The sequence below is a fragment of the Chiloscyllium punctatum genome, chromosome 16 (genome assembly GCF_047496795.1).
Source record: "Chiloscyllium punctatum isolate Juve2018m chromosome 16, sChiPun1.3, whole genome shotgun sequence".
Lineage (NCBI taxonomy): Eukaryota > Metazoa > Chordata > Chondrichthyes > Orectolobiformes > Hemiscylliidae > Chiloscyllium > Chiloscyllium punctatum.
Window position 1 is genome coordinate 20,474,128 of NC_092754.1, and position 26,775 is coordinate 20,500,902.

The 26,775-nt window shown below is 40.8% G+C and overlaps 1 protein-coding gene across 3 annotated transcripts; it reads left to right on the forward strand.

The window, feature by feature from the left end:
* Window positions 1–515: 515 nt before the first annotated feature.
* nol9 (nucleolar protein 9) lies at window positions 516–25,527 on the forward strand. Of its 3 annotated transcripts, none has more exons than XM_072586405.1 (13): window positions 516–749; window positions 2,709–3,325; window positions 3,578–3,797; window positions 6,896–7,026; window positions 8,442–8,583; window positions 8,954–9,050; window positions 11,900–11,997; window positions 14,625–14,786; window positions 17,928–18,240; window positions 18,991–19,102; window positions 20,271–20,448; window positions 22,874–23,007; window positions 25,117–25,527. In XM_072586405.1, the coding sequence occupies exons 2-13, from the start codon at window positions 2,735–2,737 to the stop codon at window positions 25,288–25,290; spliced, it is 2,352 nt and encodes a 783-aa protein (XP_072442506.1). In that variant the 5' UTR covers window positions 516–749; window positions 2,709–2,734; the 3' UTR covers window positions 25,291–25,527. The 3 variants fall into 3 exon arrangements, with proteins under 3 accessions (XP_072442506.1, XP_072442505.1, XP_072442507.1); XM_072586404.1 differs by having other exon boundaries at window positions 516–726; XM_072586406.1 differs by lacking the exon at window positions 516–749 and adding an exon at window positions 1,016–1,126.
* The last annotated feature ends 1,248 nt before the right edge of the window (window positions 25,528–26,775 follow it).

Sequence of the window (26,775 nt, forward strand, 5' to 3'; positions counted from 1 at the left end):
TTCTTACAACTGCCGAGGTACATTCCTACAGAAACAGGAGATCTTCTTTGATGTTGGCCTGGTAGGCCAACATGGAATTACATTGCGGAAGAGCTTTAATGCTACACATGTCGATGCTGGCAATTTTAAATCTTATATTAAGACTTTAGGTAGCATTTCTATTACTGGAGTCTATCCCTGACTGGATTACTTATTGTCACTGGTTAATTGTACTTCTGTAGCTATGGTGGTGTATCTCTGCACGCTTATTGCAATCCGATTGATTTGGTGCAGGAGTTATTTTTACAGGTGACGCTAATCTGAGTGCAGGTAAATGTATGGTGCATATCTGCAATTTTATTACTCCCGCCCCTGTTTAGGTATTTCCACATGTGTATTCCTGCTGCTGGGATTATTCACTTGCACCGATTATTGTCCACTAAACCAGGAGTCATCGAGGTAGGTGTCACTCGGTCTTCCCACCACTAGGGGGTCGGAATGTAAAAAGCGACACTGGAAGGTGCGCTGAGAGGCTACTCGTTCTTTCGGCAGCTGCTGGGGCTGGAGCCGGAGCCGGAGCCAGTACGATCAGGCCAGGAGGCGGAGGCTGGTTTTGGAGTGCTTTCTATTTTTGTTCGCAACAAGAGCCAGTCAAAAGGAATAATTGAGGAGTGGAAGAGGGAGGAAACGTGAACGGGAGTATTGCTTATGAAAACGTGCCGAGCCAAGATCGGGGGATAGTTTGAGGTACGGAGAAGAAAGAGATCAAGGTTAATGTTCTGTGTTCTATGTAACGGATAGGAAATTAAAATCGTTCCGTCTGGGGTCTAAGATGGAGGAGGGTCTTTCACATGTAGAGGCTAGAAGAGAGAGGGATTCACTGGCGGCGCTGTGCCTGGGGGGATGGGGAGGTATAAAGAGGCGGTAACGTGTGTGCCCAAGCGGAGTGGAGGTGAAGGACTAGTGAGATGAAAAGGGGGGGGTGGGTCGCAGGAGGGAGTGAAGGATGGAAAAGGGACTTGAGCAAACGAGTTGGTGAAGGGGCTCAAGTGAGTGAAGGGCGAAGAAGGGATTGTGAAAGGTGATGGAGAGGATTTTGAGGCGTGGAGGGGTCAGAAAAATCTTAGCAGGACTTATGCACATAATGGTAAGGTCCTAGGGAGTGTTGCTGAACAAAGAGACCTTGGAATGCAGGTTCATAGCTCCTTGAAAGTGGAATTGCAGGTAGAGAGGTTAGTGAAGGTGTTTGGTATGCTTTCCTTTATTGGTCAGTACCAGAGTTGAGAGGTCTCGTTGAGGCAGTACAGGACATTGATTAGGCCACTGTTGGAATATTGCATGCAATTCTGGTCTCTTTCCTATCAGAAAGATGTTGTGAAACTTGAAAGGGCTCAGAAAAGATTTACAAGGATGTTGCCAGGGTTGGAGGATCTGAGCGCCAGGGTTGGAGGATCTGAGCTATGGGGGAGGCTGAACAGGCTGTGGCTGTTTTCCCTAGAGGGTCGGAGGCTGAGGGGTGACGTTATAGAGGTTTACAAAATTATGAGGGGCATGGATAGGATAAATAGACAAAGTCTTTTCCCTGGGGTCGGGGAGTCCAGAACTAGAGGGCATAGGTTTAGGGTGAGAGGGGAAAGATATAAAAGAAACCTAAGGGGCAACTTTTTCACGCAGAGGGTGGTACGTGTATGGACTGAGCTGCCAGAGGATGTGGAGGAAACTGGTACAATTGCAACATTTAAGAGGCATTTGGATAGGTATATGAATAGGAAGGGTTTGGAGGGATATGGGCCGTGTGCTGGCAGGTGGGACTAAATTGGGTTGGGATATTTGGTTGGCATGGACTGGTTGGACCGAAGGGTCTGTTTCCATGCTGTACATCTCTATGACTCTAGGAAGAGGAGAGGAGGATGTTAGGGGCACGTGGAGTGGTGGGATGAAGGGAGGACAGGGGGTAGTAAATGTTGATGGGTTTTGGGCGTGAGTTGAGGAGGGAGATGGAGGAGCAAGATGTGGTGACTGGGTGATAAAGAGATGATGAGTGCAAATGAGGAACCGGAGGACAGTTGAAAGGTGGGAAGGAGGGAGGGAAAATGGACGGGATAGATGCATAGTGACCAAGAGTGTGGGTTAAGTGTGCCCAGATGGTACAGAGGTACATGAAGGACTAGCATAGATGTCAAGAAAGTGATAGTGTACAGTGGGAATGGATGCACAGATGTATTAGAATGGACTAATGTGTCAAAGACTGAAAGGAGGTAATGTGTTGGGATTGGTGTGGGGAGAATCCTTGAAGTGCAGCTGTGGGAGCTAATGAGCTTGGGGAGTTAAAGGAACAACAGCAGTAATGTGAGTTATACTGTGATGAGGGTGTTATGTCAGAGATACAAGGGATTGAGGGGTCATAATGAAATTGAGAAAAAATATCTAGTTATAATTGGAATTGTTTGATGTTGAGATGAATTTGTTCAAGAGTAATCAGGATGGCTTAGAACTAATGGAAATCTTTGGGTATGTAAGGCGATGTTGATGCTGCAAGGTGTAAGTAGGTGTTATTGGTGCTTTGAGCTGCCTGATAAGATAGGGTTACCACCTGGGTTGTTGTCAGGACTGGAGATTAATGTTCATTAAGTTTCTGTAACACATTCTTTGATTATATCAGTCAGAGTCTCTCAAGCTGAGCTATAGAAATGACTGATTTGTTTTTATGTCAATTCCTGCATAAACAGCTGGATTGTACGAGGATTAACACAAGATGAGGATCAGTAACCCAGGCGCAGTGTGTTTGAAGCAGGCAGTTTCCACAGCAGCTCGTCGTCGCAGGTGGAAACGCAAGGCCATGTTGTTGTTGACTGATGTGTCAGGACCCAAGCAACTGAGTGTGCTGTCACGCAGCTGTTGTCTGATTGCACCCTGTCGCCGGGGAATGAAGAGATCCCGCCACAGACGAAATACAAAGAATGCTCAAGTTTGGGAAAGTACAGAAGAGGTGTGTGAAGGAGATGAGACTGAAAGGTCAAATGCCACAGAACAAGATGAAGAACAAAATGAGGAAGAAGAAAATAATACTGAATCTGCTCCTTATAGTACAGATGGAACGGTTAATGGTTCACATGCACAAAGCAGGACTCAGAAAAAACATGCCTGCCAAGCCACAGAGGACAATGGAGAAGCAGAGTATCAGGAATTGTATACAGATTCATTTGCCCTTAATGGGGTTCTCAGCAATGAATCATCTCAAGATTTCTTTGATGATGCTGCTTTCCCTGGAGCCAGTACAAGACTGTCTGTCACTGCAGTGAACATTGGGAATGAGCAGGCTGTTGTCCTCATGTCCCCATCACAGGTAGGAAGAAATATTTGTATTTTTGCTGTAGTGTATCCTATGAAGCTGCTGAACTCATGGAGCTTCAGGCCACTCATTTTCTTGTAGCTGCTGACTCTTACTGGAGTACAGTGTCCTTTTGTTACCTTTCTGTAGTGCGGGCTCGTGTTGACATTTGGAAGGCGATCTAACTTTGAATTCCCCATTCAGAATTGAAGACATTCTTTTATCATGGCTTTCAGTGTTCCCAATTGCTGCTTTTTCTTTTTGCAGATGTTGACGTTTCAAGGAAGGTGTCGCATGACTTGTCTATATGGGAGTGTCCAAGTGTTAGGCTTTATAATTGGACAGGAACAGCCTGCGTACTGCCTATACTCCTTACCAACACACAATGCCCTGAGCATTGAAGCACTGCCTCATTGTAAACCAGGCCGTACCAAGCGAGAGATGAAAATGGAGGTGAAGGCGGTGTTCCGGCAGCATGTACCAGCAGGTGAGGGTTTAGCATTCGTGGAGAGAAACAGGCCACTGAATGTTCAGTAAGAATATCAAATCTACTCTGCACCTATTCAGTATAACAGGAAGCTGATAACTGGAGTAATGGCTATAGCATTTATTAATGGATACTAACCAGTCAACATCAGGGCAAATTGGGTTACAGCTGCCTATTCTGTTAAAGCTGCCTATTTTAATACTTTTAGATTGAGACACGCAATTAGAGGTAATAATAGATTAAGCAAATGGGTAAAACTGGGAAATTTATTTTATTGAAGGCAAGTGTGATATCATCCACGTTTAATGTAAAGGATAAAACATTGTATTTTTCACATGCTGAAATGTTAGACACAGCAGATGACTATCGATCAGATATTCTGGATACAAGAGGCTAGAAGTACATTTCAGCAATTTAAAAAAAAATCCTGGAGTTATGTGAGCACCATATGTTAAGAAGGAATCTTTGATTTGGAGGGAGTGCAGGTGTAGATTTACTGGCATGATATATTGAACTCTAATGTTACATTTCAAGGAAAGATGAGACAAACTGGAGTTGTGTTCCCTGGAATTGAGACAGTTAAGGGATGATTTGATCACAGTTTAATATATTACAGGGAACAAATCGAGTAGAGAACAAAAGATGCTTCTGCTGTTTGGGGAGTTTCATTCTTGGGGACATAAGCTAAAAGTTAGAGCTGGGCTTTCCAGATCTTTGGAAACATCGTCAATGTGAAAGTTTGAAACTCATCTGTAAATGACATTTGGCTGCTGCTGGAAGGTTAAGGGTTGTTGATGACTAGGAAAAACCAAATAGCCAATGAGTACTTAGGACCTGAAATGCATTACCTGATGGTGAAGGCAGATTCATTCATGAATTTCAAAGTGATGTTGGATAATTACCTGAAGAATAACTTCGAGCTCCCTGCAGAATATATGGGCAAATGGGACTAACCTGAGTTGCCTCTGCAGATAAAATGGTTCAGTTGAACGGCTATAGCATAAAAAGTCAGTGTGGATGAAGCTTTACCCAAATCTAACCTGTGCTATATTTACTCTGAATGTTTAATGGCCACAAGATCCTAGAATGGGTGTGATGTAGATGGTGGCCATTTGGTCCATTGAATTCAATTGTGCTTTGCAAGCTAACTGAGGTAGTCTTGCTGTTCTTCAACCCCACCCTGACACCATTAGCACTATTTCCTTGCAAATCTCTCCTTTCAAATGCTTACCTCATTGCCCTTGAAAGCCATGATTGAAACTCTCCAGCATCCTGGCATGCACAGCCCAAAAAATCATAACTGCTTGCTGCATGAAACAGTCTTTTTACCCATGTTTTTGAAAGTGGTTAGCAAAAGAACCAGTCTATGTTCTTGGTTGGTGTACACACAGTAGAACAGTATAATGTCTAGACCAATGATTAACAAAACCTTTGTTGGTTTAACGACCCCTTTTCAAATGAATTAGTTATCATAGACCCTCAACTAAATTATAGCATGGGTACTATTCATAATGTAGAACTACCAGAACATGGTTACAGTAGTAATTTAAAGACAACTTCATTAATGTAATCCTCCTGTTTGAGATATACTAGACAACCAGAGGTAAAGAATAGATATAGTTCCACTAACATTGTATTGAACTGCTGTTTATAAAGATTGGGATTGCATGCCATTAACAAGTAATCAGTTCACAAATCACTTTCAAGACAAATATCTAGTGATCTGAGCAGTATCAACAACCATACTTAGCCATTTAGCACGCTCAAGACAGGTCACTATGTTAATTCTTCATTTTAAAAAATAGGCTGCAATTTTTGTATGTTAAAGTGAATACTGTAATATTCTTGGAATATTTTACAAACCTGTTAAAATCCATCCCAGTTTACTGTTTAAATTTTCAGAGTTTCTATTATTGAATGGGGTTAAAGATTTAGGTCAAACTGACAGTTTTTCCACAATTGCACAAATCAAACCAGAAACAAGGTAATATACAGGTAAACAGAAAATGTTACAATTGCTCAGTAGGTGAGGGATCATTTATAATTGTTTCTCAAATTGAATGACCCCTGGTTTCATAACAGCTGATCTTCCTACATTTCTCACCAAAACTAAATGCCACTGAAATCCTTGGCTGCTAAGGCACCCATTACCATGAAGGCAGCTATATATTTGGAAGCTGTGGACTGGGATGGCCAGCTTGTCTCGTAGAAGTAGCTGACTAATTTTTGTTATGCAAAGGAAGTGGCAGCTTGCTCATTACTTTCTTTTTACTCTTTTTTTTAAATTTTTGCTCCACTTACTCTAGAGTATTCTGTTAACTCCTTAGAAAGTGTTCCCCCTCCAAACTTTGTGTTCCCTTGACCCCCCAATTTGTGAGTGACTGTATTTGACCCCTCATGATTTTGAAAATCTTTATCAAGTTTTCATACCACCTCATTTGCTCTAAGTAGGGCTACCCTCATTTCTCAAAGCTATCAACATAATTAGGTCCCTCATCCTTTGAACCAATCTAATTTTTTTTCAGCACCTTCTTTAAGGTTTCCACATGTTTCCATAGGGCAGTGTCCAGAATTGAAACCAACAATCCTGTTGTGGAAGCATCAGTGTTTCACAAATGTTTACTCTAACATCCTTACTTCGGCACTTTATGCTTCTATTTAGAGAGCTCAGATTTTTTCAAATTGTTTTCTCAGCCTGCCCTGCCATCTTAAATGGTTTGTGTGCTCTGTCACAGGGTTCTCTGTTTATGCATTCCATTTAGCATTGTAGCTACTAATTTAGATTGCTTGCCTCTTGCAACCAAAATGTACAATTTCTCACTTCTGACTGAAACTTTGTTTTCCATGTGGCTGCTTGATCCACCAGCCTGTATATGTTCTACTGAATTCTGTAATCATCCTCCTGTTTGATAACTGTGACTTGAAGCTTTGTGTCGTCTAAAAATTTTAAAATGTGCCTTCTATACCCTATATGTCGTGCAGTGTTAATGTTTTGATTGTATGTTTGTAATATATACTATACCTGCATTTGGAAATTTAGATGAGAGAGATTTCTAGGTTTAAATAACACTTGTAATTTCTGTGGCTCTTCGTTGCAGCATCAAGACACAATTTGATAAAAGAAGTGACCTCTTCGTGCTCAGTTCTGCTCTTGGAGCATCTTGACACCCCAAGCATGGTTTATCTCTCCAGCTTCCCAGAATACAGGGAATTCTTTACTTCACATTCAGTAAGTTATTCATGAGATTTAGAGGCTTAAAATGAAAATACATTTTGGATTTTGTGGTAGGTGCCAGTATTGCAAGTGTATGTTCATAACATGTGTTTTGTTGGGTGCGTTTCCTTCCCCAGTCCAAAGATGTGCAGGTCAGGTGAATTGGCCATGCTAAATTGCCCATAGTGGGTCTGGATGGGTTACTCTTCAGAGTGTTGAAGTGGACTTGTTGGGCTGAAGGGCCTGTTTTCACACTGGAGGGTATCTAATCTAATCTACCTGTAATTCTGCAACATGTTCAGTTTCTGGTATGTACCATGTGTGCTTTGGTCCTGCTGGGCAAAGTGGTGAAGAAAGTATCCAGTCATCAAAAAAAAGTGAATCTAAACAGACAGGGTTGGTTAGCAATACAGAGTGGCACCAGCAATACAGGTTCAATTCCTACATAGCTGATGTCTCTTAAAAAGGGACCTAATTAGATAGAATACACGTGTTAGGCTTTTATGGCTGCGTGGTAGTGTCCCTACCTCTGGGTCAGATGGTCCAGGTTCAAATCCCACTGTCTCAAAGTCATACCAAATCTGAAAAAGTTGATTGAAAGTAACTACGACAAAAGATTTAGAGGTTTTTAGATTAGATGTGAAGTTGGTTAGCAAATAGTAAATTAGGTCTGTTTTTAGTCAAACAAAGAAATAACTTTCATTTATATAGATTCATAGTCACACGTCTGAAGTCATTCAAGGTTTCCCAAAGAATGCTTCAGCTGAAGACGTATTTTTGGACTTCAGTTATTTTTGTAAAGTAGAATATAAACTATTGCATGTTAGCCATAAAAATATACATCAGGAGCACTGAATAAAATCATACAATATCAATGACTCTCTGATTGCCTGGATTAAGAGTAATTTTTTTGTAGTGTTGCAAATAATGAAGTTTTTTTTTTCAAAATCCAATCCTCAGCGAAAGCAGCTGATGCAAGTGCCCAAAGATTGTGCTGGAATTTTGATATGAGTTAAGGATCCTTTAGAAACTGTGGGCAGTTCTGGGTACTGCATCAGGAATTTACTAAAACTGCAGTGAACCATGTTAACTATTTATTCAGACAGTGATTAGTATTTTATTGCCGACAAGTTAGGAGGTAATTGAGCTGGTAAGACGTCAGGGTGAAGGACAGGCTATGCAGAATAGAGTCTTCGGCTGGGAAGGCTGAGCCTGCAAACCAAAAATTTCCCACTCAAGTTTTCCTCCATCTGTTGAATCCCATTTTTTTCTTATTTACCAACTGAAGACTCCTGAGTTCTTTTAGACTTGTAATTATTTTTGTCAGTGGCAATATAATAACCCCTATTATAGCTTATCTGTCTGCATACTTCTATTTCTAATGCAGGCTTTATGATTAAGTTAATTTTAGTTTTGATTCTCCCTTTCAGAAGAAGATGAATTCTCGAAAACATGCATTCCTTGAATGCTCAGCTTTGACGTCTATTGGAGTCATTCCCCTCCCCGATGATCAAGGGATAACTATGTCGGAGAGCTTGATAGCCACTGTGCAGGAACTTCTAAAAACATGTGGTGAGTTGTTGGTAATAGGCTGATATGTTAGAAGTATAACAATTTCATTACAAAATGCACATAAACCACTATTGTTTTCTTGATCATGCCTTTGTCCATTGCATTGTCTGTTTGCTATTGTATGTAATTATTTAATTCCAGAAGAACATTAGTGATTATTTTTCACAATTCAGTGGACAAACTTTAGAAATGGTCAGCAAATCCCATTATGTTTGCACTGGTCTGGTGAATTGTCTTAGTGAACCAGACATTGGAGGTGATGTGTGTAGACTGGTGATTGCTGCATGAGTTGGGGGACGGTTAAATATGGTATTAATACAATAATTCTTTATGAAATTGTGCGTCTCTGGATATTTTTGTTTTCTTGCAGAAGATGATGATGGATTTCCTATTATCCTGGTATGTGGAGGAAAGAATGTCGGAAAATCAACCTTCTGCAGATATCTCCTGAATTCATTTCTAAATCAGTAAGTTTCAAAATCCTGAGAGTTCTAGATTTAATCTCGCAATGGCTAGTGAAAACTGTTTAAAGTTGACTATGAAGATTTGTTGTTACATTGCTAACAGTAACAGGACTAGCAAAAGTTGGTGCTTTGTCTCATGTTGAATTGTTGTTGATGGTTAAAGGCCTGAGTGTTTAGGGATCTGGAGGTGAAGCACACAGCAGCAGTTTCCTGAACAGTTAATTGGGGCAGTAGATCATGAGCTGTGACTGATTTTGAATTCTGGTAACATGAGCCAGGATTCTTACTTCAGTTCACCTTTTAGTGGTTATTGGCAGAAAGTGCACCTGAGAACAAAGAGGCATCGCATAGAATTTTCCAGCAGAGGACACTATTCATAACTGAGTGGGCTCAATACAGCAATACAAATTTAATTCCGTTCCTCAACTTTCCTATACTTCTCAAATGAATACCATTGCTGTCTCTTTCCTGGTGATTTTGATCTTCTGTTTCAAATATTTATCAAATTTCCATTGAAGATGTAGTTGTATCAGCCACAACTGCTTTCGAGGGCATTGCATTCAATATTCCAAGTAAAACTTTGATTGTAAAATCATTTTTCTAATTTATCTCCTTATTTTCTTAGTGCTTAAATTGATGATTCCTCATCACTGACATCTGCACTAGAGTGACTACAGGAGTACCCTATTTTAAGTGGTGGGTACATTCCTGGAAACCTGACAGCTCCCATCTAGTGGAGGAGTCAGTAGTTGTGCTTTGAGTAGTGGGGTGCTAACCTGCACTATCCTCATAGCACTCTGCCTCACCATCACATTTACAGCCTTTTGGCAAATTGAAAGGCCTGGAAGATCAGGAATGAGATGATGTTGATGAGCATTGAAGCTGCCAAACTGCTGGTCGGCCACCTGGATCAAGCGAGCATGCAAGTGACACTGAGCCATTCCTCTGAAGCTGTCACTGTTGTGGACCTTGTGGAGTGCTTGGTTTGGGTTCTCTTGCTCACCAGTAGGAGGAGCACATCCCCAAGATAGAAAGGAGGAATCCAAAACCGAATCCAAAAGTTCTAGAGAATAGGAAACAGCCTATTCCACCATTGCAAGTAATTATGCAAAACTTTTACATCTGGTTTCCAACTGCAGAGGTAATATTCAAAACACATAAATAAGCAGGTTTTTTTTACAAGTTCTGGCGAAGAACCTACTCTATTTGGGGCTACTTAAATTGAATGCAGCTGTACATTCCCTGTTCAACATATCAAAAACATTATACTTTAAAAACTTGTAAATCTGTATTCAACTTCCTCTGCTCCTGTGAATGTAGGCCTAATGTCTCAAGTCTAATTGCAATTTAAATTTCCCATCAAGGCATAATCCTGGAGAGGTACGCTTTGTTATGGCTCTAGTGTGCTCTCTTTAAGAATGTTGAAGTTTTGCACTTATTGACGATCAGCCCAACAATTACAGGCCAGTTTTACCTTGGTGGAGGGGAAGTTTCAAGAAACATTCATTTCAGGCAAATGAATAGTGACTTAGGCAAATGTCGGTTAGCTGAAGAAAGCTGTCGCAGATTTGTTGAGGGGAAAAAAACCTTGCTGGAGTTTTTTTAAATGGTGTTGTGCTGTTGATGTGACAAAAGCCGCTCCACAGACATGTATAAATTGCAACTCATGAAATAAAAGGTACAATAGCAACACTGATACAAAATTGGCTGAATTTCAGGAACCAGAGTGTATTAATGTATTTTTTGGATTGGAGGAAAGTTTGTATTGAAGTTGTATAAGGTTTGTGTTTGGAATCTTGCTCTTGTTGAAATATATTAATAATCCAGACCTTGGTTCAAGGGACACAATTTCAAAACATCATATGAACTTCGAAGCATAGTGAAGCATGTGGAGGATGATGTAGAACTTCAAAAGATGTAAACAGGCTAATTGAATCGATAGGCAAGTGGCAGATCAAACTTAACGTAGGGATGTACAAACTGATATATTTGATAGGAAACTCGGAGATAATATAAAATAAATAGTACAATTCTAGACCATGGCGACCTGGTGAATGCATGCATAAATTGAGAAAGTGACAGGGCAGGTTGAGAGAACTTTCTTTTTATGTTTTAAGCCGTAATAATAAAATTATATTAAACTTGTACAGAACACTAGTTCAGCCTCCATAAAAATGTGACAGCATTATAGAGAATGCAGAAAAGATCCACTGGTACAGCCCAGGGATGTGAATATTGAGTTCTGTAGAGACATTTGGAGAAGTAGGGGCAGTTTTCCTTGGAGAGAGAACTTTGACAGGAAATTTGATAGAGGCCTTCAAAACCATAAGGGCTCTGGACAAAGTAGATGCAAAGAGAAAAGTATTCTCATTGGTGGAAGAATCAAAACCAAGGGGACACATTTGGTAAAAGAAACAATGGCAGCATGAAAAAGGTTTTCATTCATTTAGGATCTGGCATGTAATGGAGGCAGTTTCAGTTGAGACATTCAGGACCGAATTGCATTGTTATCTGAAAAGAAAGATTGTGAAGTGCCATGGTGAATGGGAAGAAAGTGACCCAAAGTAAAGTGATCCTATGGAGAGTTGAAATAGGCATGACAAATCACATGGCCACCTTCACTGCTGTAGAAATTCTGTGATTCTATAACAAGGTATCCGGAATTCCAAATAGACTTGGGCAACTATGGCTTAAACAAGTTTTTCCATAGACTTATCATTACTTATTCTGGTAGTCTATGCCTACCTTTAAATCCAGAAAGCTGTGTTCCTTTTATGATTTTATCAATGTGAAGATTTGAATCTGATCTGTGAAGTGCCTAATAGAAATAAATGCTCTCTCTCCCGGCATAGTATTCCATGTGTGGAGTTTCTGGAACTTGACTTGGGTCAGACGGAGTTCAGCCCCCCTGGCTGCATGGCATTACACTTGGTGACTGAACCAGTTCTCAGTAAGTAGTCTATTAAGTAGTATTGAGATAGGTGGGCAGGCTATAAATCAAGTGTTGGTGTTCTCCATCACAAATAGCGCATAACAAGGTTACACTTGAAGGGAAGGGGTGACTCTAAAACCAAACACACTCATTGCACCCATTGAGAGCCTAATTTTTTTTTCAGGTTTTAGATTATGGAAAACTAATTCACATCTCCTAGTTTCATCCTTTATCTTTCTGAGACAAGCCGTTCAATTAAATACCAGCCTACTAAAATACAACAAAGAGCTGCAGGTGTTGCAGACCTGAAACTGCAGTTCACTTAAGAGTCACTAGACTCAAAATTGTTAATGCCGCTTTCTCCCCACAGATGCCTCCAACCTAGGTTTTGTCAGCAGTTTCTGTTTTTGTTTCATGATATATCATTATCGTTATGATGTGCACACAGAGGGGCGAGATGGGTTAAAAGATGCAAATCCCTGCCCCTCCATTCTGGTGCAGCCCCAGCTTGCTCCAATAAATCTGCTGGTCCAGAAGATTTTTGTACTTGTACACATGTATCTATTTATTTTTGATATGCTCTTTGTTAAACCAACACACATTTCCTGCCTAAACTCTATTTATTAACTCAATCTTTTAATACTGATTGCTTCCCTCATCCCTGTTCCTCTCTGAAATCCAAACTGGTTACCTCCAATGTAATTCTTTGCCTTCCCACTTAATCTTTGTTATATTTTGCTACGCAACCTTCAAAACATAGACAGAGGTTAATTAAACATAAGACACAGCATTTGACTTCTGGATTTTGAAAAAGCATTCACTTGGGTTGACTGGATGAAACTCTTAACAATGCTAAATGACATGGGAGCAAACAAGAGATGATAGAGTTGTAGCATTATACAGCATGGACGATTCTTTAAAAATATGTATACGTGAGATAAGTAATCATGAGTAGCCAATAGAGAGTCAGCACAATGTGTAATTGGAAGAGAAATTCATCAAGGGTATTGTTTATCACCAAGTTTTTGAAGCAAAGATTAAACAAGTTTTTGAAGACTGAAATTTTTTTGTTAATACTGGGGTAGGTTTACACATGATAAAACATTTGTAGAAACTGCAGAAAATAAATTACAAAAGCTAATGCATTAATAACATTAGCACGATCTAAAAGAAAAATGAACGCCTCAGATGATAGAATAGAATACCTACAGCATTGAAGAAGGCTCAGAGTCTGCACCCACCCTCAGATTATACCGCCCAGACCCACTTCCTTACCATATAATGCTACATTTATAATGGCTAATCCTCCTAGCCTGCACATCCCTGGATACTGGGCAATTCAGCATAACCAATCCACCTAAACTACACATCTTTGGACTGAGGGGGGAATCCGGAGCACCTTGCGGAAACCCATGTTGACATGGGGAGAACATGCAAACCCCACACCGACACTGAGGGTGGGATCAAACCTGGCACTGTGAGGCAACAGTGCTAACCACTGAGCCACCAGTGGTTTGCACTGATTGTTTGCAAAAGCAAAGTACATATGTCAAAATTGTCAAGAAATATTTCTGATATTCATGGAAGGAGAAGAGCTAGAGCAGGTGTAAAAATTCAGTTGTTTTGGGAAAGTTTTACAAAAACAAGAAACAACTTAACAGCTAGATTTGGAATGATATTTTATATGAATGAGAGACTTGGAGCTTCTGGAAAGAGGAGATCAGCTTGCTAAATGATTCTGAAATGAACTTGGAGGAGAAAGAAGAGGGTCAGCTGGGGGGTTGAAGAAGTAACAAATGGCACAGTGCTGAGGCGATTGAATAAACAAAGGTATTTGCTGAATTTAGTAGCGAAAAGGCAGAGACCCCAGGCAGACCACTACTTAGGAAAAGGGAAACCAGTAGGATGGTATGGAGGGAAGGTCTCAAGGAACGTGAGGAAGGAAAGGCTTATAAATGCTGGATGGCTTAAAAATTTAGATTAGATTCCCTACAGTATGGAAACAGGCCCTTCGACCCAACAAGTCCACACCAACCCTCCAAAGAGTAAACATTTCCCAAGTCACATTTCCCAAACGCTATGGGCAATTTAACATGGCCAATTCACCTGACCTGCACATCTTTGGACTGTGGGAGGAAACCGGAGCACCTGGAGGGGAAACACGCAGACATGGGGAGAATAACCTTGTACAAGGTTATTGGAAAGACTGGCACAGGAGGGAGAGAGAAGAAGAAAACTGAATCAAGAACCGATGTTCAGGCTAAGTAAACGTGATTTTTTTGTAAGTCCTGTGTATCAATTGTGTCAGTTGATACCAAACAGAGTGGGCTAGCTGGAATTCAGTAAGGCAAGGCATCTTGTTATTTATTGGCTCGGTGTCATTAATATCTGTAGAACTCTGGACTAATAACAATTTTCTATTCTAGAATCTTGCAGCAAATAAATAGGTAATGTGGAACTGATGAGGGTAAAATGTATTTCCCAATTATTTTCAACAGCTGCAAAAGTAAGCAACAGAATATATCCTCGACCCCCATTTTAGTTTTTGACTTGGTTAAGATAGCCATTAACAACAAAAATCTTCAACACTGCAGCTTCTTGTGTTCTGTACTTGCATATTCTGTTTTGTTCTGTCCCCTTAACAGGCCCACCTTACATGCATCAGTGTGACCCCCGTAAAATGGTGTATTATGGTGATGTGTCCTGTGAGCGGGATTTGGATCGATACCTCGAAATTGCAAAATATCTATATACTGGATACAGGAAGGAAACACCTTTGGTTATAAACACTATGGGCTGGATCAAAGGTAAGATTAAAGTTCATAAACTTTACTGTTTATTTGTATGTAATTTTGTCTCCCATCCTCCTGAAGGATGCTGGTTCATACAGAGATTCCAGTTTTATTTCAATGACTTCACCATTGGTGACTGTGTACCTTCAGCAGCCAAGGACCTAAGCTCTAGAATTCCCTCCTAATATCTATCCATTTTCTTTTTTTCTCTTCCTTTTAAGGTGGATCTTGAAAGTAACTTCTTTGATCGAGCTTATGGTCGTATATTTGGGTGGCTCGGTGTCAAATTTTGTTTTATAGCCGTTCTGTGATATGCTTTGAGACATGAATGTTCTGGAAGGTATTATGTTAAGTGATGTGTGATGTTAACAGTGATTGTATTAAAAATGCCTGTTTTTCTGCTAGTGTCCTCATTGTCTCATAAAGTGGACATTATTGATGTAGAAGTTGTTTCCCACCATACAATCCCTACTACTCATAACCTTCTACCCTGCTCTTTTTGTTTTGTCCATATGACTAAATAAGCTTCTCTTTTGTTCCTCTCCTGCATTGTTTTTCTTTTTGGGGAGAGGCTGTAGAAGCAGTGAATTGTGCATCCCATGACATCACAGCTAATTACCTAAACCTTCTGTTGTAATTGGTCCCAGTAATGATTTGAGGGTTAATGTTATGCTGACTGGGAATTTTAATTGTTTTATGACAATTGCATGATTGGATTATTTTTGGTAGAGTCCCCACCAATTAGCAGCTCCTGTTTATGCTGGTTAACTACTTATAATTTAGAAAATGGTACAGCCCATTGATATTACCATAGACATGAATGATAAACCCTCTTAAACATACTGTCAGGAAGGTTGAAAAGTTTCTCATATCTTTCATTAGGTCCTACATTCTTGCTGTTGTTGCTATTTCTTATTGATGAACTAATAAGTGTGAGGTGCTGTTCTTTGGAAAGGCAAATCAGGGCAAAACATATACACATAATGGTAAGGCCCTGGGGAGTGTTGCTGAACAGAGACCTTAGAGTATTGGTTCAGAGTTTCTTGAAGGTAGAGCCGCAGGTCGATGGGATAGTGAAGGCGTTTGCAATGCTTGCCTTCATTGATCAGTAATTTAATATCAGAGTTGGGAGGCCATGTTGAGATTGTACAGGACATTGGTTAGGCCACTTTTGGAATACTGTGTTCAATTCTGGTCTCTCTGCTATAGGAAGGATGTTGTGAAACTTGAAATGGTTCAGACAAGATTTACAAGAATGATGCCAGGGTTGGAATGTTTGAGCTATAGGGAGAGGTTGAATATGTTGGGGTTATTTTCCCTGGAGTGTCGGAAGCTGAGGGGTGACCTTAGAAGTTTATAAAATCATGAGGGGCATGGATTGGATGAATAGCCAAGGTATTCAGGTACTCTCCAGGCGATTAGAGTCCAAGATTAGGTGGCATAGGTTTAAAGTGAGAGGGGAAAGATTTAAAGGGGATGTAAGGGATAACTTTTACACAAACTGCATGGTGCTTGTGTGTAATGAGCTTCCAGAGGAAGTGGTGAAGACTGGTACAATTACAATATTTAAAAGGCATCTGGATGGGTACATAAATAGGAAGGGTTTTGAGGGATATGGCTAAATGCTGACAGCGGGGACTAGATTAATTTAGGATATCTGGTCAGCATGGACAAGTTGGACTGAAGGGTCTGTTTCCATGCTGTACAGCTCTGGGACTCTATGGACCCCTCTATCTGCATTTTACAATTTAATTGCAACAAACAGTTAGTTAATTGGCACATATGGGACCAGACTTGTCAAATCAAACTTTCCAGTTGATCATGAGGTCTACATGATCAATGTAAAAACACACACTAAGTAATGGAAATATAATGTAGGGGTTATACACATCGCTGTTATACTTTATTTAGAGCATAAATTATTAAATAGCAATGAAACTTTGTCTTAAATAAAACGTACCAGCAGAGGTCCTTCTCACTCGCACCCTCGACAGACTACTCAGACATTGGAGATCATGATAATACAGTAAACCTCGCTATTAATTTTTGCTAATTTATCCAGAGTATATTGATAAATAAATATATAATGCATACTACCTACAGGATGCACTTCGGTAACTCACCAAGGCTTCTTTGACAGGAGTTGCCAAACCTGTGACCTCTATCACCTATAGGCAAGGAAGGCAGGTACATAGGAATGCCATCATCTCCAAGTTCTTACCCACCAGTCCTCGCTGATGTTTATGTTCCAATTCAGACTTCCTCCCATCCTTCCTCATTATGTATGAACATTTTTTCGTAATGTTGCAGCGTACTGCTTTTGTTCATTTTGTTAGGTGTTGTTACATTTAATATTGATATGATTTTTGGTTATAGATTTAAAGGAAATATTAGCCCTTCAATTAATCCCTTTTGTAAGCCTGACCTCTATCACCTAGATAGGCAAGGAAGGTAAAGTTGAATTACCTTAATGTGTTAGGGTTCCACCTTCGATCATTATGGGGCAGCATGGTGGCTCAGTGTTTAACACTGCTGCCTCACCATGTCAGGGACCCCAGATTCGATTTACCCTTGGGCGACTGTCTGTGTGGATTTTGCACACACTCCCTGTATCTGTGTGCATTTCCTCCAGTTTCCTTCCACAGTCCAAAGATGAGCAGGTTAGGTGGATCAACCATGGGAAATAGTCCATAGTATGCAGGGATGTGCAGGCTAGGCAGGTAGCCGTGGGAAATGCAGGTTTATAGGGATAGGGCAAGGGGTGGGACTGGGTAGGATAGTCTTCGGAAGGTCAGTATGGATTTGATGGGTTGAATGACCTGCTTCCACACTAAAGGGATTCAATGATTATATCAATTGTTATAAGTTGTGAACAAGTTGCAATTGTATCTTACTGCATCCCACACCACATTATTGGCTTTGCTATACTCTGAAATGACCTAGAAAATTTATCAGAAACACATTTTTGTTGAAAATTGAAGTGTTGAGTCAAACTAGCCCTACCCAAATAGCCTTTTTTTTGAGGGCTAAGGTGTAGACTAGACTATATAATGTTTGTTCCACAGAGGTTTGGTACTCCTGATAATTGTGACTTTAGCCCCTTTCAAATCTGTCTGACTTTCTTTGTGCCTCACCACACCCTTTGCTTTCTAATAGGATTTGGTTTGTCAATTTTGGTTGATCTGATTCGGCTCTTGGCTCCAACCCATGTGGTGCAGTTTGAAAGCGCTGAGAGGAACCAGAATCTTCCACTCCTCACACCAGAGTTTGTGCAGACAACAGCTGGATGGCAAACTAAGGGAAAGCATCACATTCAGCAAAAGCCTGTAGATTTCAGGATACTGTTGAGCTCCTCATCAGAGGAGGAGGTGGAAGAAGAGGATCATTTAGCGCTGCAGGGAGGATTCCGGGGGCATAGGTTGATGCACGTTCAGCCTGAGTTCCCTGGAGGGGGAGATGGAAACTGTTTGTAAGTATAAAACTGGGTCAATTGTTTTGTCATATTAATGTGTCTACATTGTGGCTAACTCCCCAACAGATGAATACAACTAGTGTGTAATAAAGCAGAGAATTTTGCTTAAGCATCCACTCTTTCTACTACCATATCAATGGTGCATACTACCTACAGGATGCACTTTGGTAACTCACCAAGGCTTCTTTGACAGGAGCTCCCAAACCTGTGACCTCTATCACCTAGATAGGCAAGGAAGGCAGGTACATAGGAACACCCTCATCTCCAAGTTCTTACCCACCAGTCCTCGCTGATGTTTATGCTCCAATTCAAACTTCCTCCCATCCTTCCTCATTATCAGCATTACCTTCTGTTGCCTACTTCCCTTATATGTTCATCCTTTAAATGCTTGTATAGTAGAACACTCAATGACTCCCAGTAGTAGCAAATTGGAATTGCTTCTGAATTTCCTTTTTGATTTCTAGATGATATGTGATTGATGATCTCCAGTTTTGCTCTCCCTTATGATGGTAACAATATTTACTCAATCAAAATACCATGCAATTTTAAAAGGCACTCTTAAAAGACACCCTTAACTTCTCCTTACAAAAAAAAGCACTCAATACTTCATCCTTTCCTGATGGGCTCAGCTTCACAGTTCTCATATGTGTACTGTTGCCAGCTATACTGTTGATTTGTGTTTACAGATACAAAAAAAATCTGAAACTTGCTCTCCTGACAGAACCTTTCTACTGCCTTGTTTTTCAGAAAACTCCGCAACAATATCTTAAGAGACTTGGCTATTCTGGGTTGTTTTAACCAACTGCAGCCATCAGACACTGGGTGTCATTTGCTTTTGCACAGCATGCTACCCTATCAGGTACCCACACTCCTTTGCCCTTTCATCTCAAGTTATTTCTGTCAGCTGGAATTTTTAAAGTTTAGTGTCTGGTTCATAGCATAGGTGTTTCCTTTGTGTGATGTAGTATACCACAGGGTGCTTTTTTTGTGAGAACCTAGGTGAATTCTCCTGCTTTGTGAAGAAACCTTTTTTTTTACGTATTTTAAATTTTGGAGACTCCACTATCTCTGAGCCAAGCCATCCATCAACATACAATATTATCCAAACTGGTGCACATAAAGGCATGGCATCAAAATTAGAGGTGAGGTGAGGTGAGCTCCAAATGCAATGTTTCCTTTGTGTGATGTAGTATACCACAGGGCATATGTTTCATGAATCAGTGGAACACTGGCAAATTGATTTGCCAGTTTCATTTGGAAAATAAAGTTGGTGATATTTTTAGGTACTGACCTGGGGAGAATTTTGAATGGTGGGTTTAAGAGGCGGTATAAGTTGTGGCTAGAAGCAGCACACTGTTTTGAATGTAATTTCAAGAGGAACTTTCCATTTAAGGTAAACTACACCAAAAAGGATTTTATATGGTCCCTTCCAGAGATTCCTTTAGGATCTTATAATTTGCGAATGTACTCCCACCGCTCCTTTTGGATGATTTACTTTCTGCATTTAATTTAGTTCACTATTCATCAGAATAGTATGAGTTAAATGACTTTTGATATATGCAGACAGAATAATGTGTTTTATGATGGGCAGAGCTGCTTTGCAATAGTGCTCCTCTTCTAAAAAAGAATCTGTCAGTGAGCTGATTTTGTTTGAACTTTCCTTGTTGGGTCTAGGCTTGATACTTTGTCATGCAGCTTGGTGTGATTGAGGGATCTATGTGATTATGAGGAGAGAATAAAGTTATAGTTTTCTAGATAGGAGCATTACTACTCAATAAAGAAGTCAGTAAATTAAACTTCAGTGGAGTCAATATGTTTTGAACATGGCTATTCAAGTTGATTTCCCTTTAATTAGCTGGTAGTATATGTCGTACTATATGGTAGTTTTGGGAATTGTTGTGAGTCTTGTGAAGGATGGACAGTGTTGGGTTCCAGATGAAAGTAGTTTTGGATTTTGGCATGCATTGTGGAGCTACAGGGTGCCAATGGGCCATTTTCTAAAACACAAACTGATTTCTGTTTTCCAGGTGCCATTTAATGCAGTTGCTCTCCATGTGTTACATTGTGATGTAACTCCTACCCATATTTTGTATGCAGCCAATGCCAGTTTAGTTGGATTATGCAGAATACCAGATGTTGTCTGCTCCCAGGCAGATGGGCCTGTGTTGCTCCCAAAACCTCCAATGTGTGACTGTTTCGGTATTGGTAAGTATTGAGACTTGTATAAGATCACATCCTATTGGATAGAAATGTGTTGTTCACTGCCCAATCTCTCTCTACCACCAGCGTACAGGGCAGAAGCTGAGCAGTTTTACAGAGCTGACGTGCAGAATAACCATCAGTTGTGCGTCAGCTTAGTACTCATGAGTGCTTTCAGATCCATGGAACAGGCATCTCTTACACACTGTAGTCACTTGAGCTTTCAGATTTGGAAGGATATGGGCCGGGTGCTGGCAAGTGGGGCTAGACTAGGATATCTAGTAGGCATGGACGAATTGGACCAAAGGGTCTGTTTCCATGCTGTACATCTGACTCTTAAGTGTCACTTGCTTACACGGTCTATAGTGTTGTCATGTCACCAAATTACTCTTGAAGTCTAGTCATTGATATTGTGCAGTCAAATGCAACAGCAAGGTCCTATAAATAATAAATGTGCAATTAAAGGAATAATGTTAGTTAGTACTCTGGGAGAATTGAATTGATGACGGAAAACAGAAGTGTCCGAAGTTTTCTTAAAATTTATTCACTCAAGGGACATGGGTGTCACTGGCAGGCCAGCAGTTATTGCCTGCCCCTAGTTGCTCTTGAGAAGGTGGTAGTGAGCTGCTTGCTTGCATTGCTGCAGTCCACATGCTGTAGGTTGACTCATATTGATCTTAAGGAAGGAATGCCAGGATATTGGCCCAATGACAGTGAAGAAATGGCGATATGTTTCCATGTCGGGATGGTGAGTGACTTGGAGTGGAACATGCAGGTGGTGGTGTTTCCATGTTTCTGCTACCTTTGTCCTTTGAGATGGAAGTGGTTCTGGATTTGAAAGGTATTGTCTAAGGATCTTTGAATTTCTGCAGTGCATCTTGCAGATTGTAAACGCTAATGCTACTGAGCATTGGTGGTGGATATGGTGCCAACCTAGCAGGTTGCTTTGTCCTGGATGGTGTCAAGTTTCTTTAGTGTTATTGAAGCTTTACCCATCCAGACAAGTGGAGAGTATTCCATCACACTCCTGACGTACGCCTTTGTAGATTGTGAACGGGCTTTGGCAGTCAGGAGATGAGTTACTTGCTGTAGTATTCTCAGCTTCTGACCTGCTCTTGTAGCCACTTCTTATTTATGGCAACTCCAGTTGAGTGTCCAATGGTAACTCCAAGGATATTGACAGTGGGGGATTCGGTGATGGTAACAGCATTGAACGTCAAGAAGTAGTGGTTAGATTGTCTTATTGATGATGGTCATAGTCTGATATTTGTGTGGCGCAAATGTTACCTGCCACTTATCAGTCCAAGGAGAAAGTGAGGACTGCAGATGCTGGAGATCAGAGCTGAAAATGTGTTGCTCGAAAAGCGCAGCAGGTAAGGCAGCATCCAAGGAGCAAGAGAATCGACGTTTCTGGCATGATTCCTGAAGAAGGGCTCATGCCCGAAGCGTCGATTCTCCTGCTCCTTGGATGCTGCCTGACCTGCTGCGCTTTTTCAGCAACACATTTTCAGCACTTATCAGTCCAAGCCTGGATATTGTTCACATTTTTTCGCATTTGAACATTGACTGTTTCAGTATCAGGGAGTCACTAATGGCGCTGAACATTGTACAATCATTGGCAAACATTCCCCACATCTTATGATGTGAAGGAACTGAAGATGGTTGAGCCTAGGACACTACACTGAGGAACTCCTGCAAAGATATCCTGGAGCTGAGGTGACTGACCTCTAACAAGCAAAACCATCCTCCTATGTGCCAGATGTGATTCTAACCACTTGAGTTTGCCTCCTGTTACTGTTGATTTCAGTTTTACTAGGTTTCCTTGATGCCACACTCAGTCAAATGTGGTCTTAATTTCAAAGGCTGTGTCTTTCACTCTCACCTTGTGAGTTTAAAGTTTTCCACAAAGTTGACCATCTGACACTGGTCTTAGGCCAGTGTTGCACTGCACACCTAGATTAGTTGCTCAAATTTGTTGAATGGTGTACAGACAGGGGTCATATCATTTGAAACAAGCTGTTAAACAAACTTCTTACAATGTATGCTGTTATAAACACAATGCCTTCCCAATCTTTCTCTAACCAATGAGAATAATATTTCCTCTCATTCAGTTGGCCAAGAATTTTGCATGAAATGAATTTGCAGTTTCAAACTATATATAAGTGGATGCTGTCCAGTACACATAACTGCCAAGGATGGCTCTAAATCCCAGTTCAAAAATTGATCAAAAGCTTGAATTTTGTTTCCCGAACAGTCCAGCTATGTGATTGTGTCTCATTTGCTCTTCATGAGTGTGTGCTAGACTCTAATGATCTCTGTGCAATAAGTTGGATGATATTGAGCTGGTTTGTGCTACATGTGTATTTGATCTTTGCTCTAGAATATCTGGCTATTCAATACTTGGATTAATTTTATAACCTTCTCTCTGTAGGAATAATACGTGGGATTAACTTGGAAAAGAGATTGTATTATATACTGACACCAGTTCCTGTGGCCAAGCTAAAGCAGGTTAACTGTTTGCTGATTGGGGCAATCACTATTCCCCATTCACTTTTCAAGAACCAGGTAAGTGGGATGTGAGCTGTCATGATTACTGAACTATGGAGAGTATAGTCAGCTCAATTGTAATATTAATGATCACTGATGCTGCAATAGTCATGTTGTTGAGGGAGCCTGAGAAACCAATGCTGAAATATTAGAGTATTTAGATTTGAAGAAGTAGCATTATATAGAATTGCATAATTGATTTTCTTCATGGACCATATATGCTGGATGGAGTCAATTTTGTGGATTCTGGTGCTGCTTATTAGTGGGTCAGTAACGGGGTGCTAATTGGTTGGATCTGTTGGGCAGGCAGTGTTGCGAGGATATGTTTTTGGGCAGATTTGGTGATTGAATAAGTAATGGTGCATTTGCAGGGTTAATGGGTGTGCTGTTGTATTGGCCGGTGGTAATTGCTGGATAATAGCATGTAGATGTTGTTGTAAAGAGTGTTTGCTAGATTTGCACATGCTATAAATATATTTATTTCACTGCTTTATCCAGTTATTTTGTTGCAGAGGTGAATGAATCTTTGCAATGACATTTTTTTTAATGAATTTGCTGGCAATATCATCATTTATTGCCCACGCTTAATTGTCCTTGCGAAGATGATTATGAGCTGCTGCCTTGAACCATTGCAGTCCATGTGATATGGGTTCACCCTCAGTGCTGTTACAGAGAGAGGTCCAAGATTTTGGCCCACTGACAGTGAGGGAATGGTAATTATATTCCAAGGCTTAGGAACTTGCAGGAGATGAAGTTACCACGTATCTGCTTATCCTTCTGGGTGGAAAGGTTGTGGTTTGGAAACTGCTGTCTTAAGGAATCTTAGTGAGTTGTGACAATGCATCTCGTAAATGGGACGCTGTGCTGCCACTGTGTGTCTGTGGTGGAGGGAGTGAATGTTAAAGGTGCTAGATGGGGTGCCAGTCAGGTGGACTACTGAGTAGTGTCAAGCTGTTTATGGTGGGGAGCTGTATTCATTAAGGCAACTGGAAAGCATTCCATCTCACCAGTGGACCCCAAACTGAGGATCAGTGAGCAAGTGTTGTTGAATAAGTGTTACTTGATTACAACTTGCATGTAGTGGTTTTTGACTGGGATGGATTTCACTTTATTTTGGGACAGGGCATACCTAGGCAATTTTCCCATTACGGATAGATGCCAATGACTGCACTGGATTAGGTTAGCTAGGATGTGGTGATCTTTAACACTCAACTGAGTGGATATTATTTGAACAAGTCTAGGGGATTTTTCTCCAGGTTCCTGGCCAATAATTATCCTTCCACACAGTGATGCTGATACCTAAATATGGGTATGAGGAACTGCAGATGGAGGAGAGAATGCAGAGAAGGGTACACAAGGGAAAATTAAAGTCCAAAAACAAAAGATTGCTGTCCAGTGTGTGGATTCTATTGTTGTAGCATCGCAACAAATGGAAACATACTGAAAACAAATTCTGATCATTTAATCTGCACTATCAGTAGCTTCTCTTTCCCCCTGCACTCCACCCGGGCCGACACTATTGCATAAATGCTACTTGCTCCACACTTCATTTCAGCTATGATGAAGAGTCATCTAGACTCAAAACGCTAACTTGCTGTGTTTCCTTGGATGCTGCCTGACCCGCTGTGACTTCCAGCATTTTTTGTTTTCAGTACGGATTCCAGCATCTATTGTTGTTTGCTGCTAAAGGGAGCATACACAGCACTGGTATTTGCCCTTGATTACTGGACTCTGCCATCTCTGTTTTGTGAGCATGAATAGAACTTTCCTTGAGATGTTGGACTATACGTTCCAGATACTTTCATACATCACAGAAAAAACAAGTATGAATCTAGGTGGGACCTGCTGCAGAGTTTCTTTGACTCTTGAAAAGTTTTGGAGTGACTAATGTCTGAGGAAAGGGCAGTTTATTGTTTCTGGTTAAAATGCCCAGGGTCTTTGATCCAGTGAATCATTAGGTGATTGAAGAGAAACAGAGGTAAACTGGGGAGCAAGGGTTATGTGCCAGTGAATCAAGATTCCATCTTCAGTGCAGTGGAGCAGAAACTTTGGAACAGCTTGAAACTGGGAAGTGATGGTGAGGCAGATTCACCACTCAGGCTGACTTATTTTTATTTCCTTTTTCAGCCTGAAGTGACAGGAGACGTTCCATATTTAACGTCCGATTATTCCTTCAGTGTTTCTGGAGCTGGAAAAATCAAAGTATGTAAACAGCTGAAGAGGCGGGAACATCTTAAAGGTGCATCACAATGGGAAGAATTCCTGCGCATCCTTAAATCAGGGCAAATGAACGTTTGGTAATATGGATTAATTGGCACTGTGCCTTATTGTAGTATTTGGGGTTTAAAAATAAGGGTTTGAGAGGTAAACATTAAGGGTCTGCAGACCCCTTTAAGATGTTTATTTTAGCCCCCTTTCTTCCCCCTTCCCAACACTTTTTATCCATCTCAGACTGTCAACTAATCCATGCTGAATGAGAAATGTTGTTTTAAAGTTTGACACTGAGTATTTGTAAATAAAGAATCACTTGGTATCCCAGCTTCTGGTCTGCTAATTATTTTTTCTCTTTTGTTTTCTTTCCCCCCACACTGCCGCCTAACAGCAGTAAGTGCTTATATTTTCCTTGGCACCATGATGCATATGTGCAGGTTTGAGACACTGCGAAAGCTGGTATTATTTTCTCTACCCCTAGCCTCTATACTTTGGAGTGTAATGTGTTAATAAGTGTCCTCTCAGACGGTTGTGCAAAGTCACAGCACTACAATATTTGAAGGATGGGGCGTTCTCTAGTTTCCTGGCCAATATTTATCCATGAACCAACACTGAAATACAAATTATCTGATCATTACATTGCTGTTCGTGGAACCTTGCTCAATCCAAATCTGCACATTTCCTTTATTGCAATATTGATTAATTTCAACAGTACTTCATTAGCTTAAAGTGCCTTATCTTGGGAGATCCAAGATGGTGGCAGTCTGAGTTGTCTGCTGTGCTGAGCAAGGTGGACCTTTAACCCCTCCACCCCCCCCAAACCCCGAGAGAAGATTGATGCATCAGTAGAAAAAGCATGAGCAGGAAATCCAACTACTGGACAGAAGAATGGAGGCAGTGGAGGAGAAGACTATGGCGGAGGTCTCTGGAGGAAGGATTCAAACGCTGGAAGACCAGGTTCGGGTCCTTCAGGAGCGAGTCAATAACCTGGAGAATAAAAATAGGAGAAAAAGCTTACAGCTCATGGGTCTTACAGAACGTAAAGAAAGTGAGGACCTCGCCAGCTTCCTGGAGGGGTGGCTCCCAAAGTTCCTGGGGCTGGAGTTGGAGTCAGGCCTGGTGAGCTTGGAGCAGGCCCAGCAGATCACAATGCACAGGTCCGGGCTGGACCTGCGCCCTACGTTGTCCTAGTTCAGCTCCTGTATTATAAAGAAAAACAGTTAATAGTTGAAACAGCAAGAAAACTGGGAAGAAATTCACAGGCTTTAATGTACAAAGTCTCGAAGATAATGTTTTTTCAGAATTTCTCAGGAGCCCTAATTAGGCAGAGAAGGGCATTTGATGAAGTCAAAAAAGAATTAAGGGATCTGAGCATTCGATATTCTTTGAGGTGCCTGCCTGTGTTGAATTTCACCTATGAGGGGGTGGTATATAATTTTGACTCCACAGAAAAGGCGAAGAACTTTGAATTCTTTGAATTAAAGGACTTGAATTGGTGTGGGAGGGGAGGGGGCATCGTTGCGGGCAATGGTATGGTTTTTGTTTTTGCCCTTCTTTTCTCTCTCCCCCTTTTAT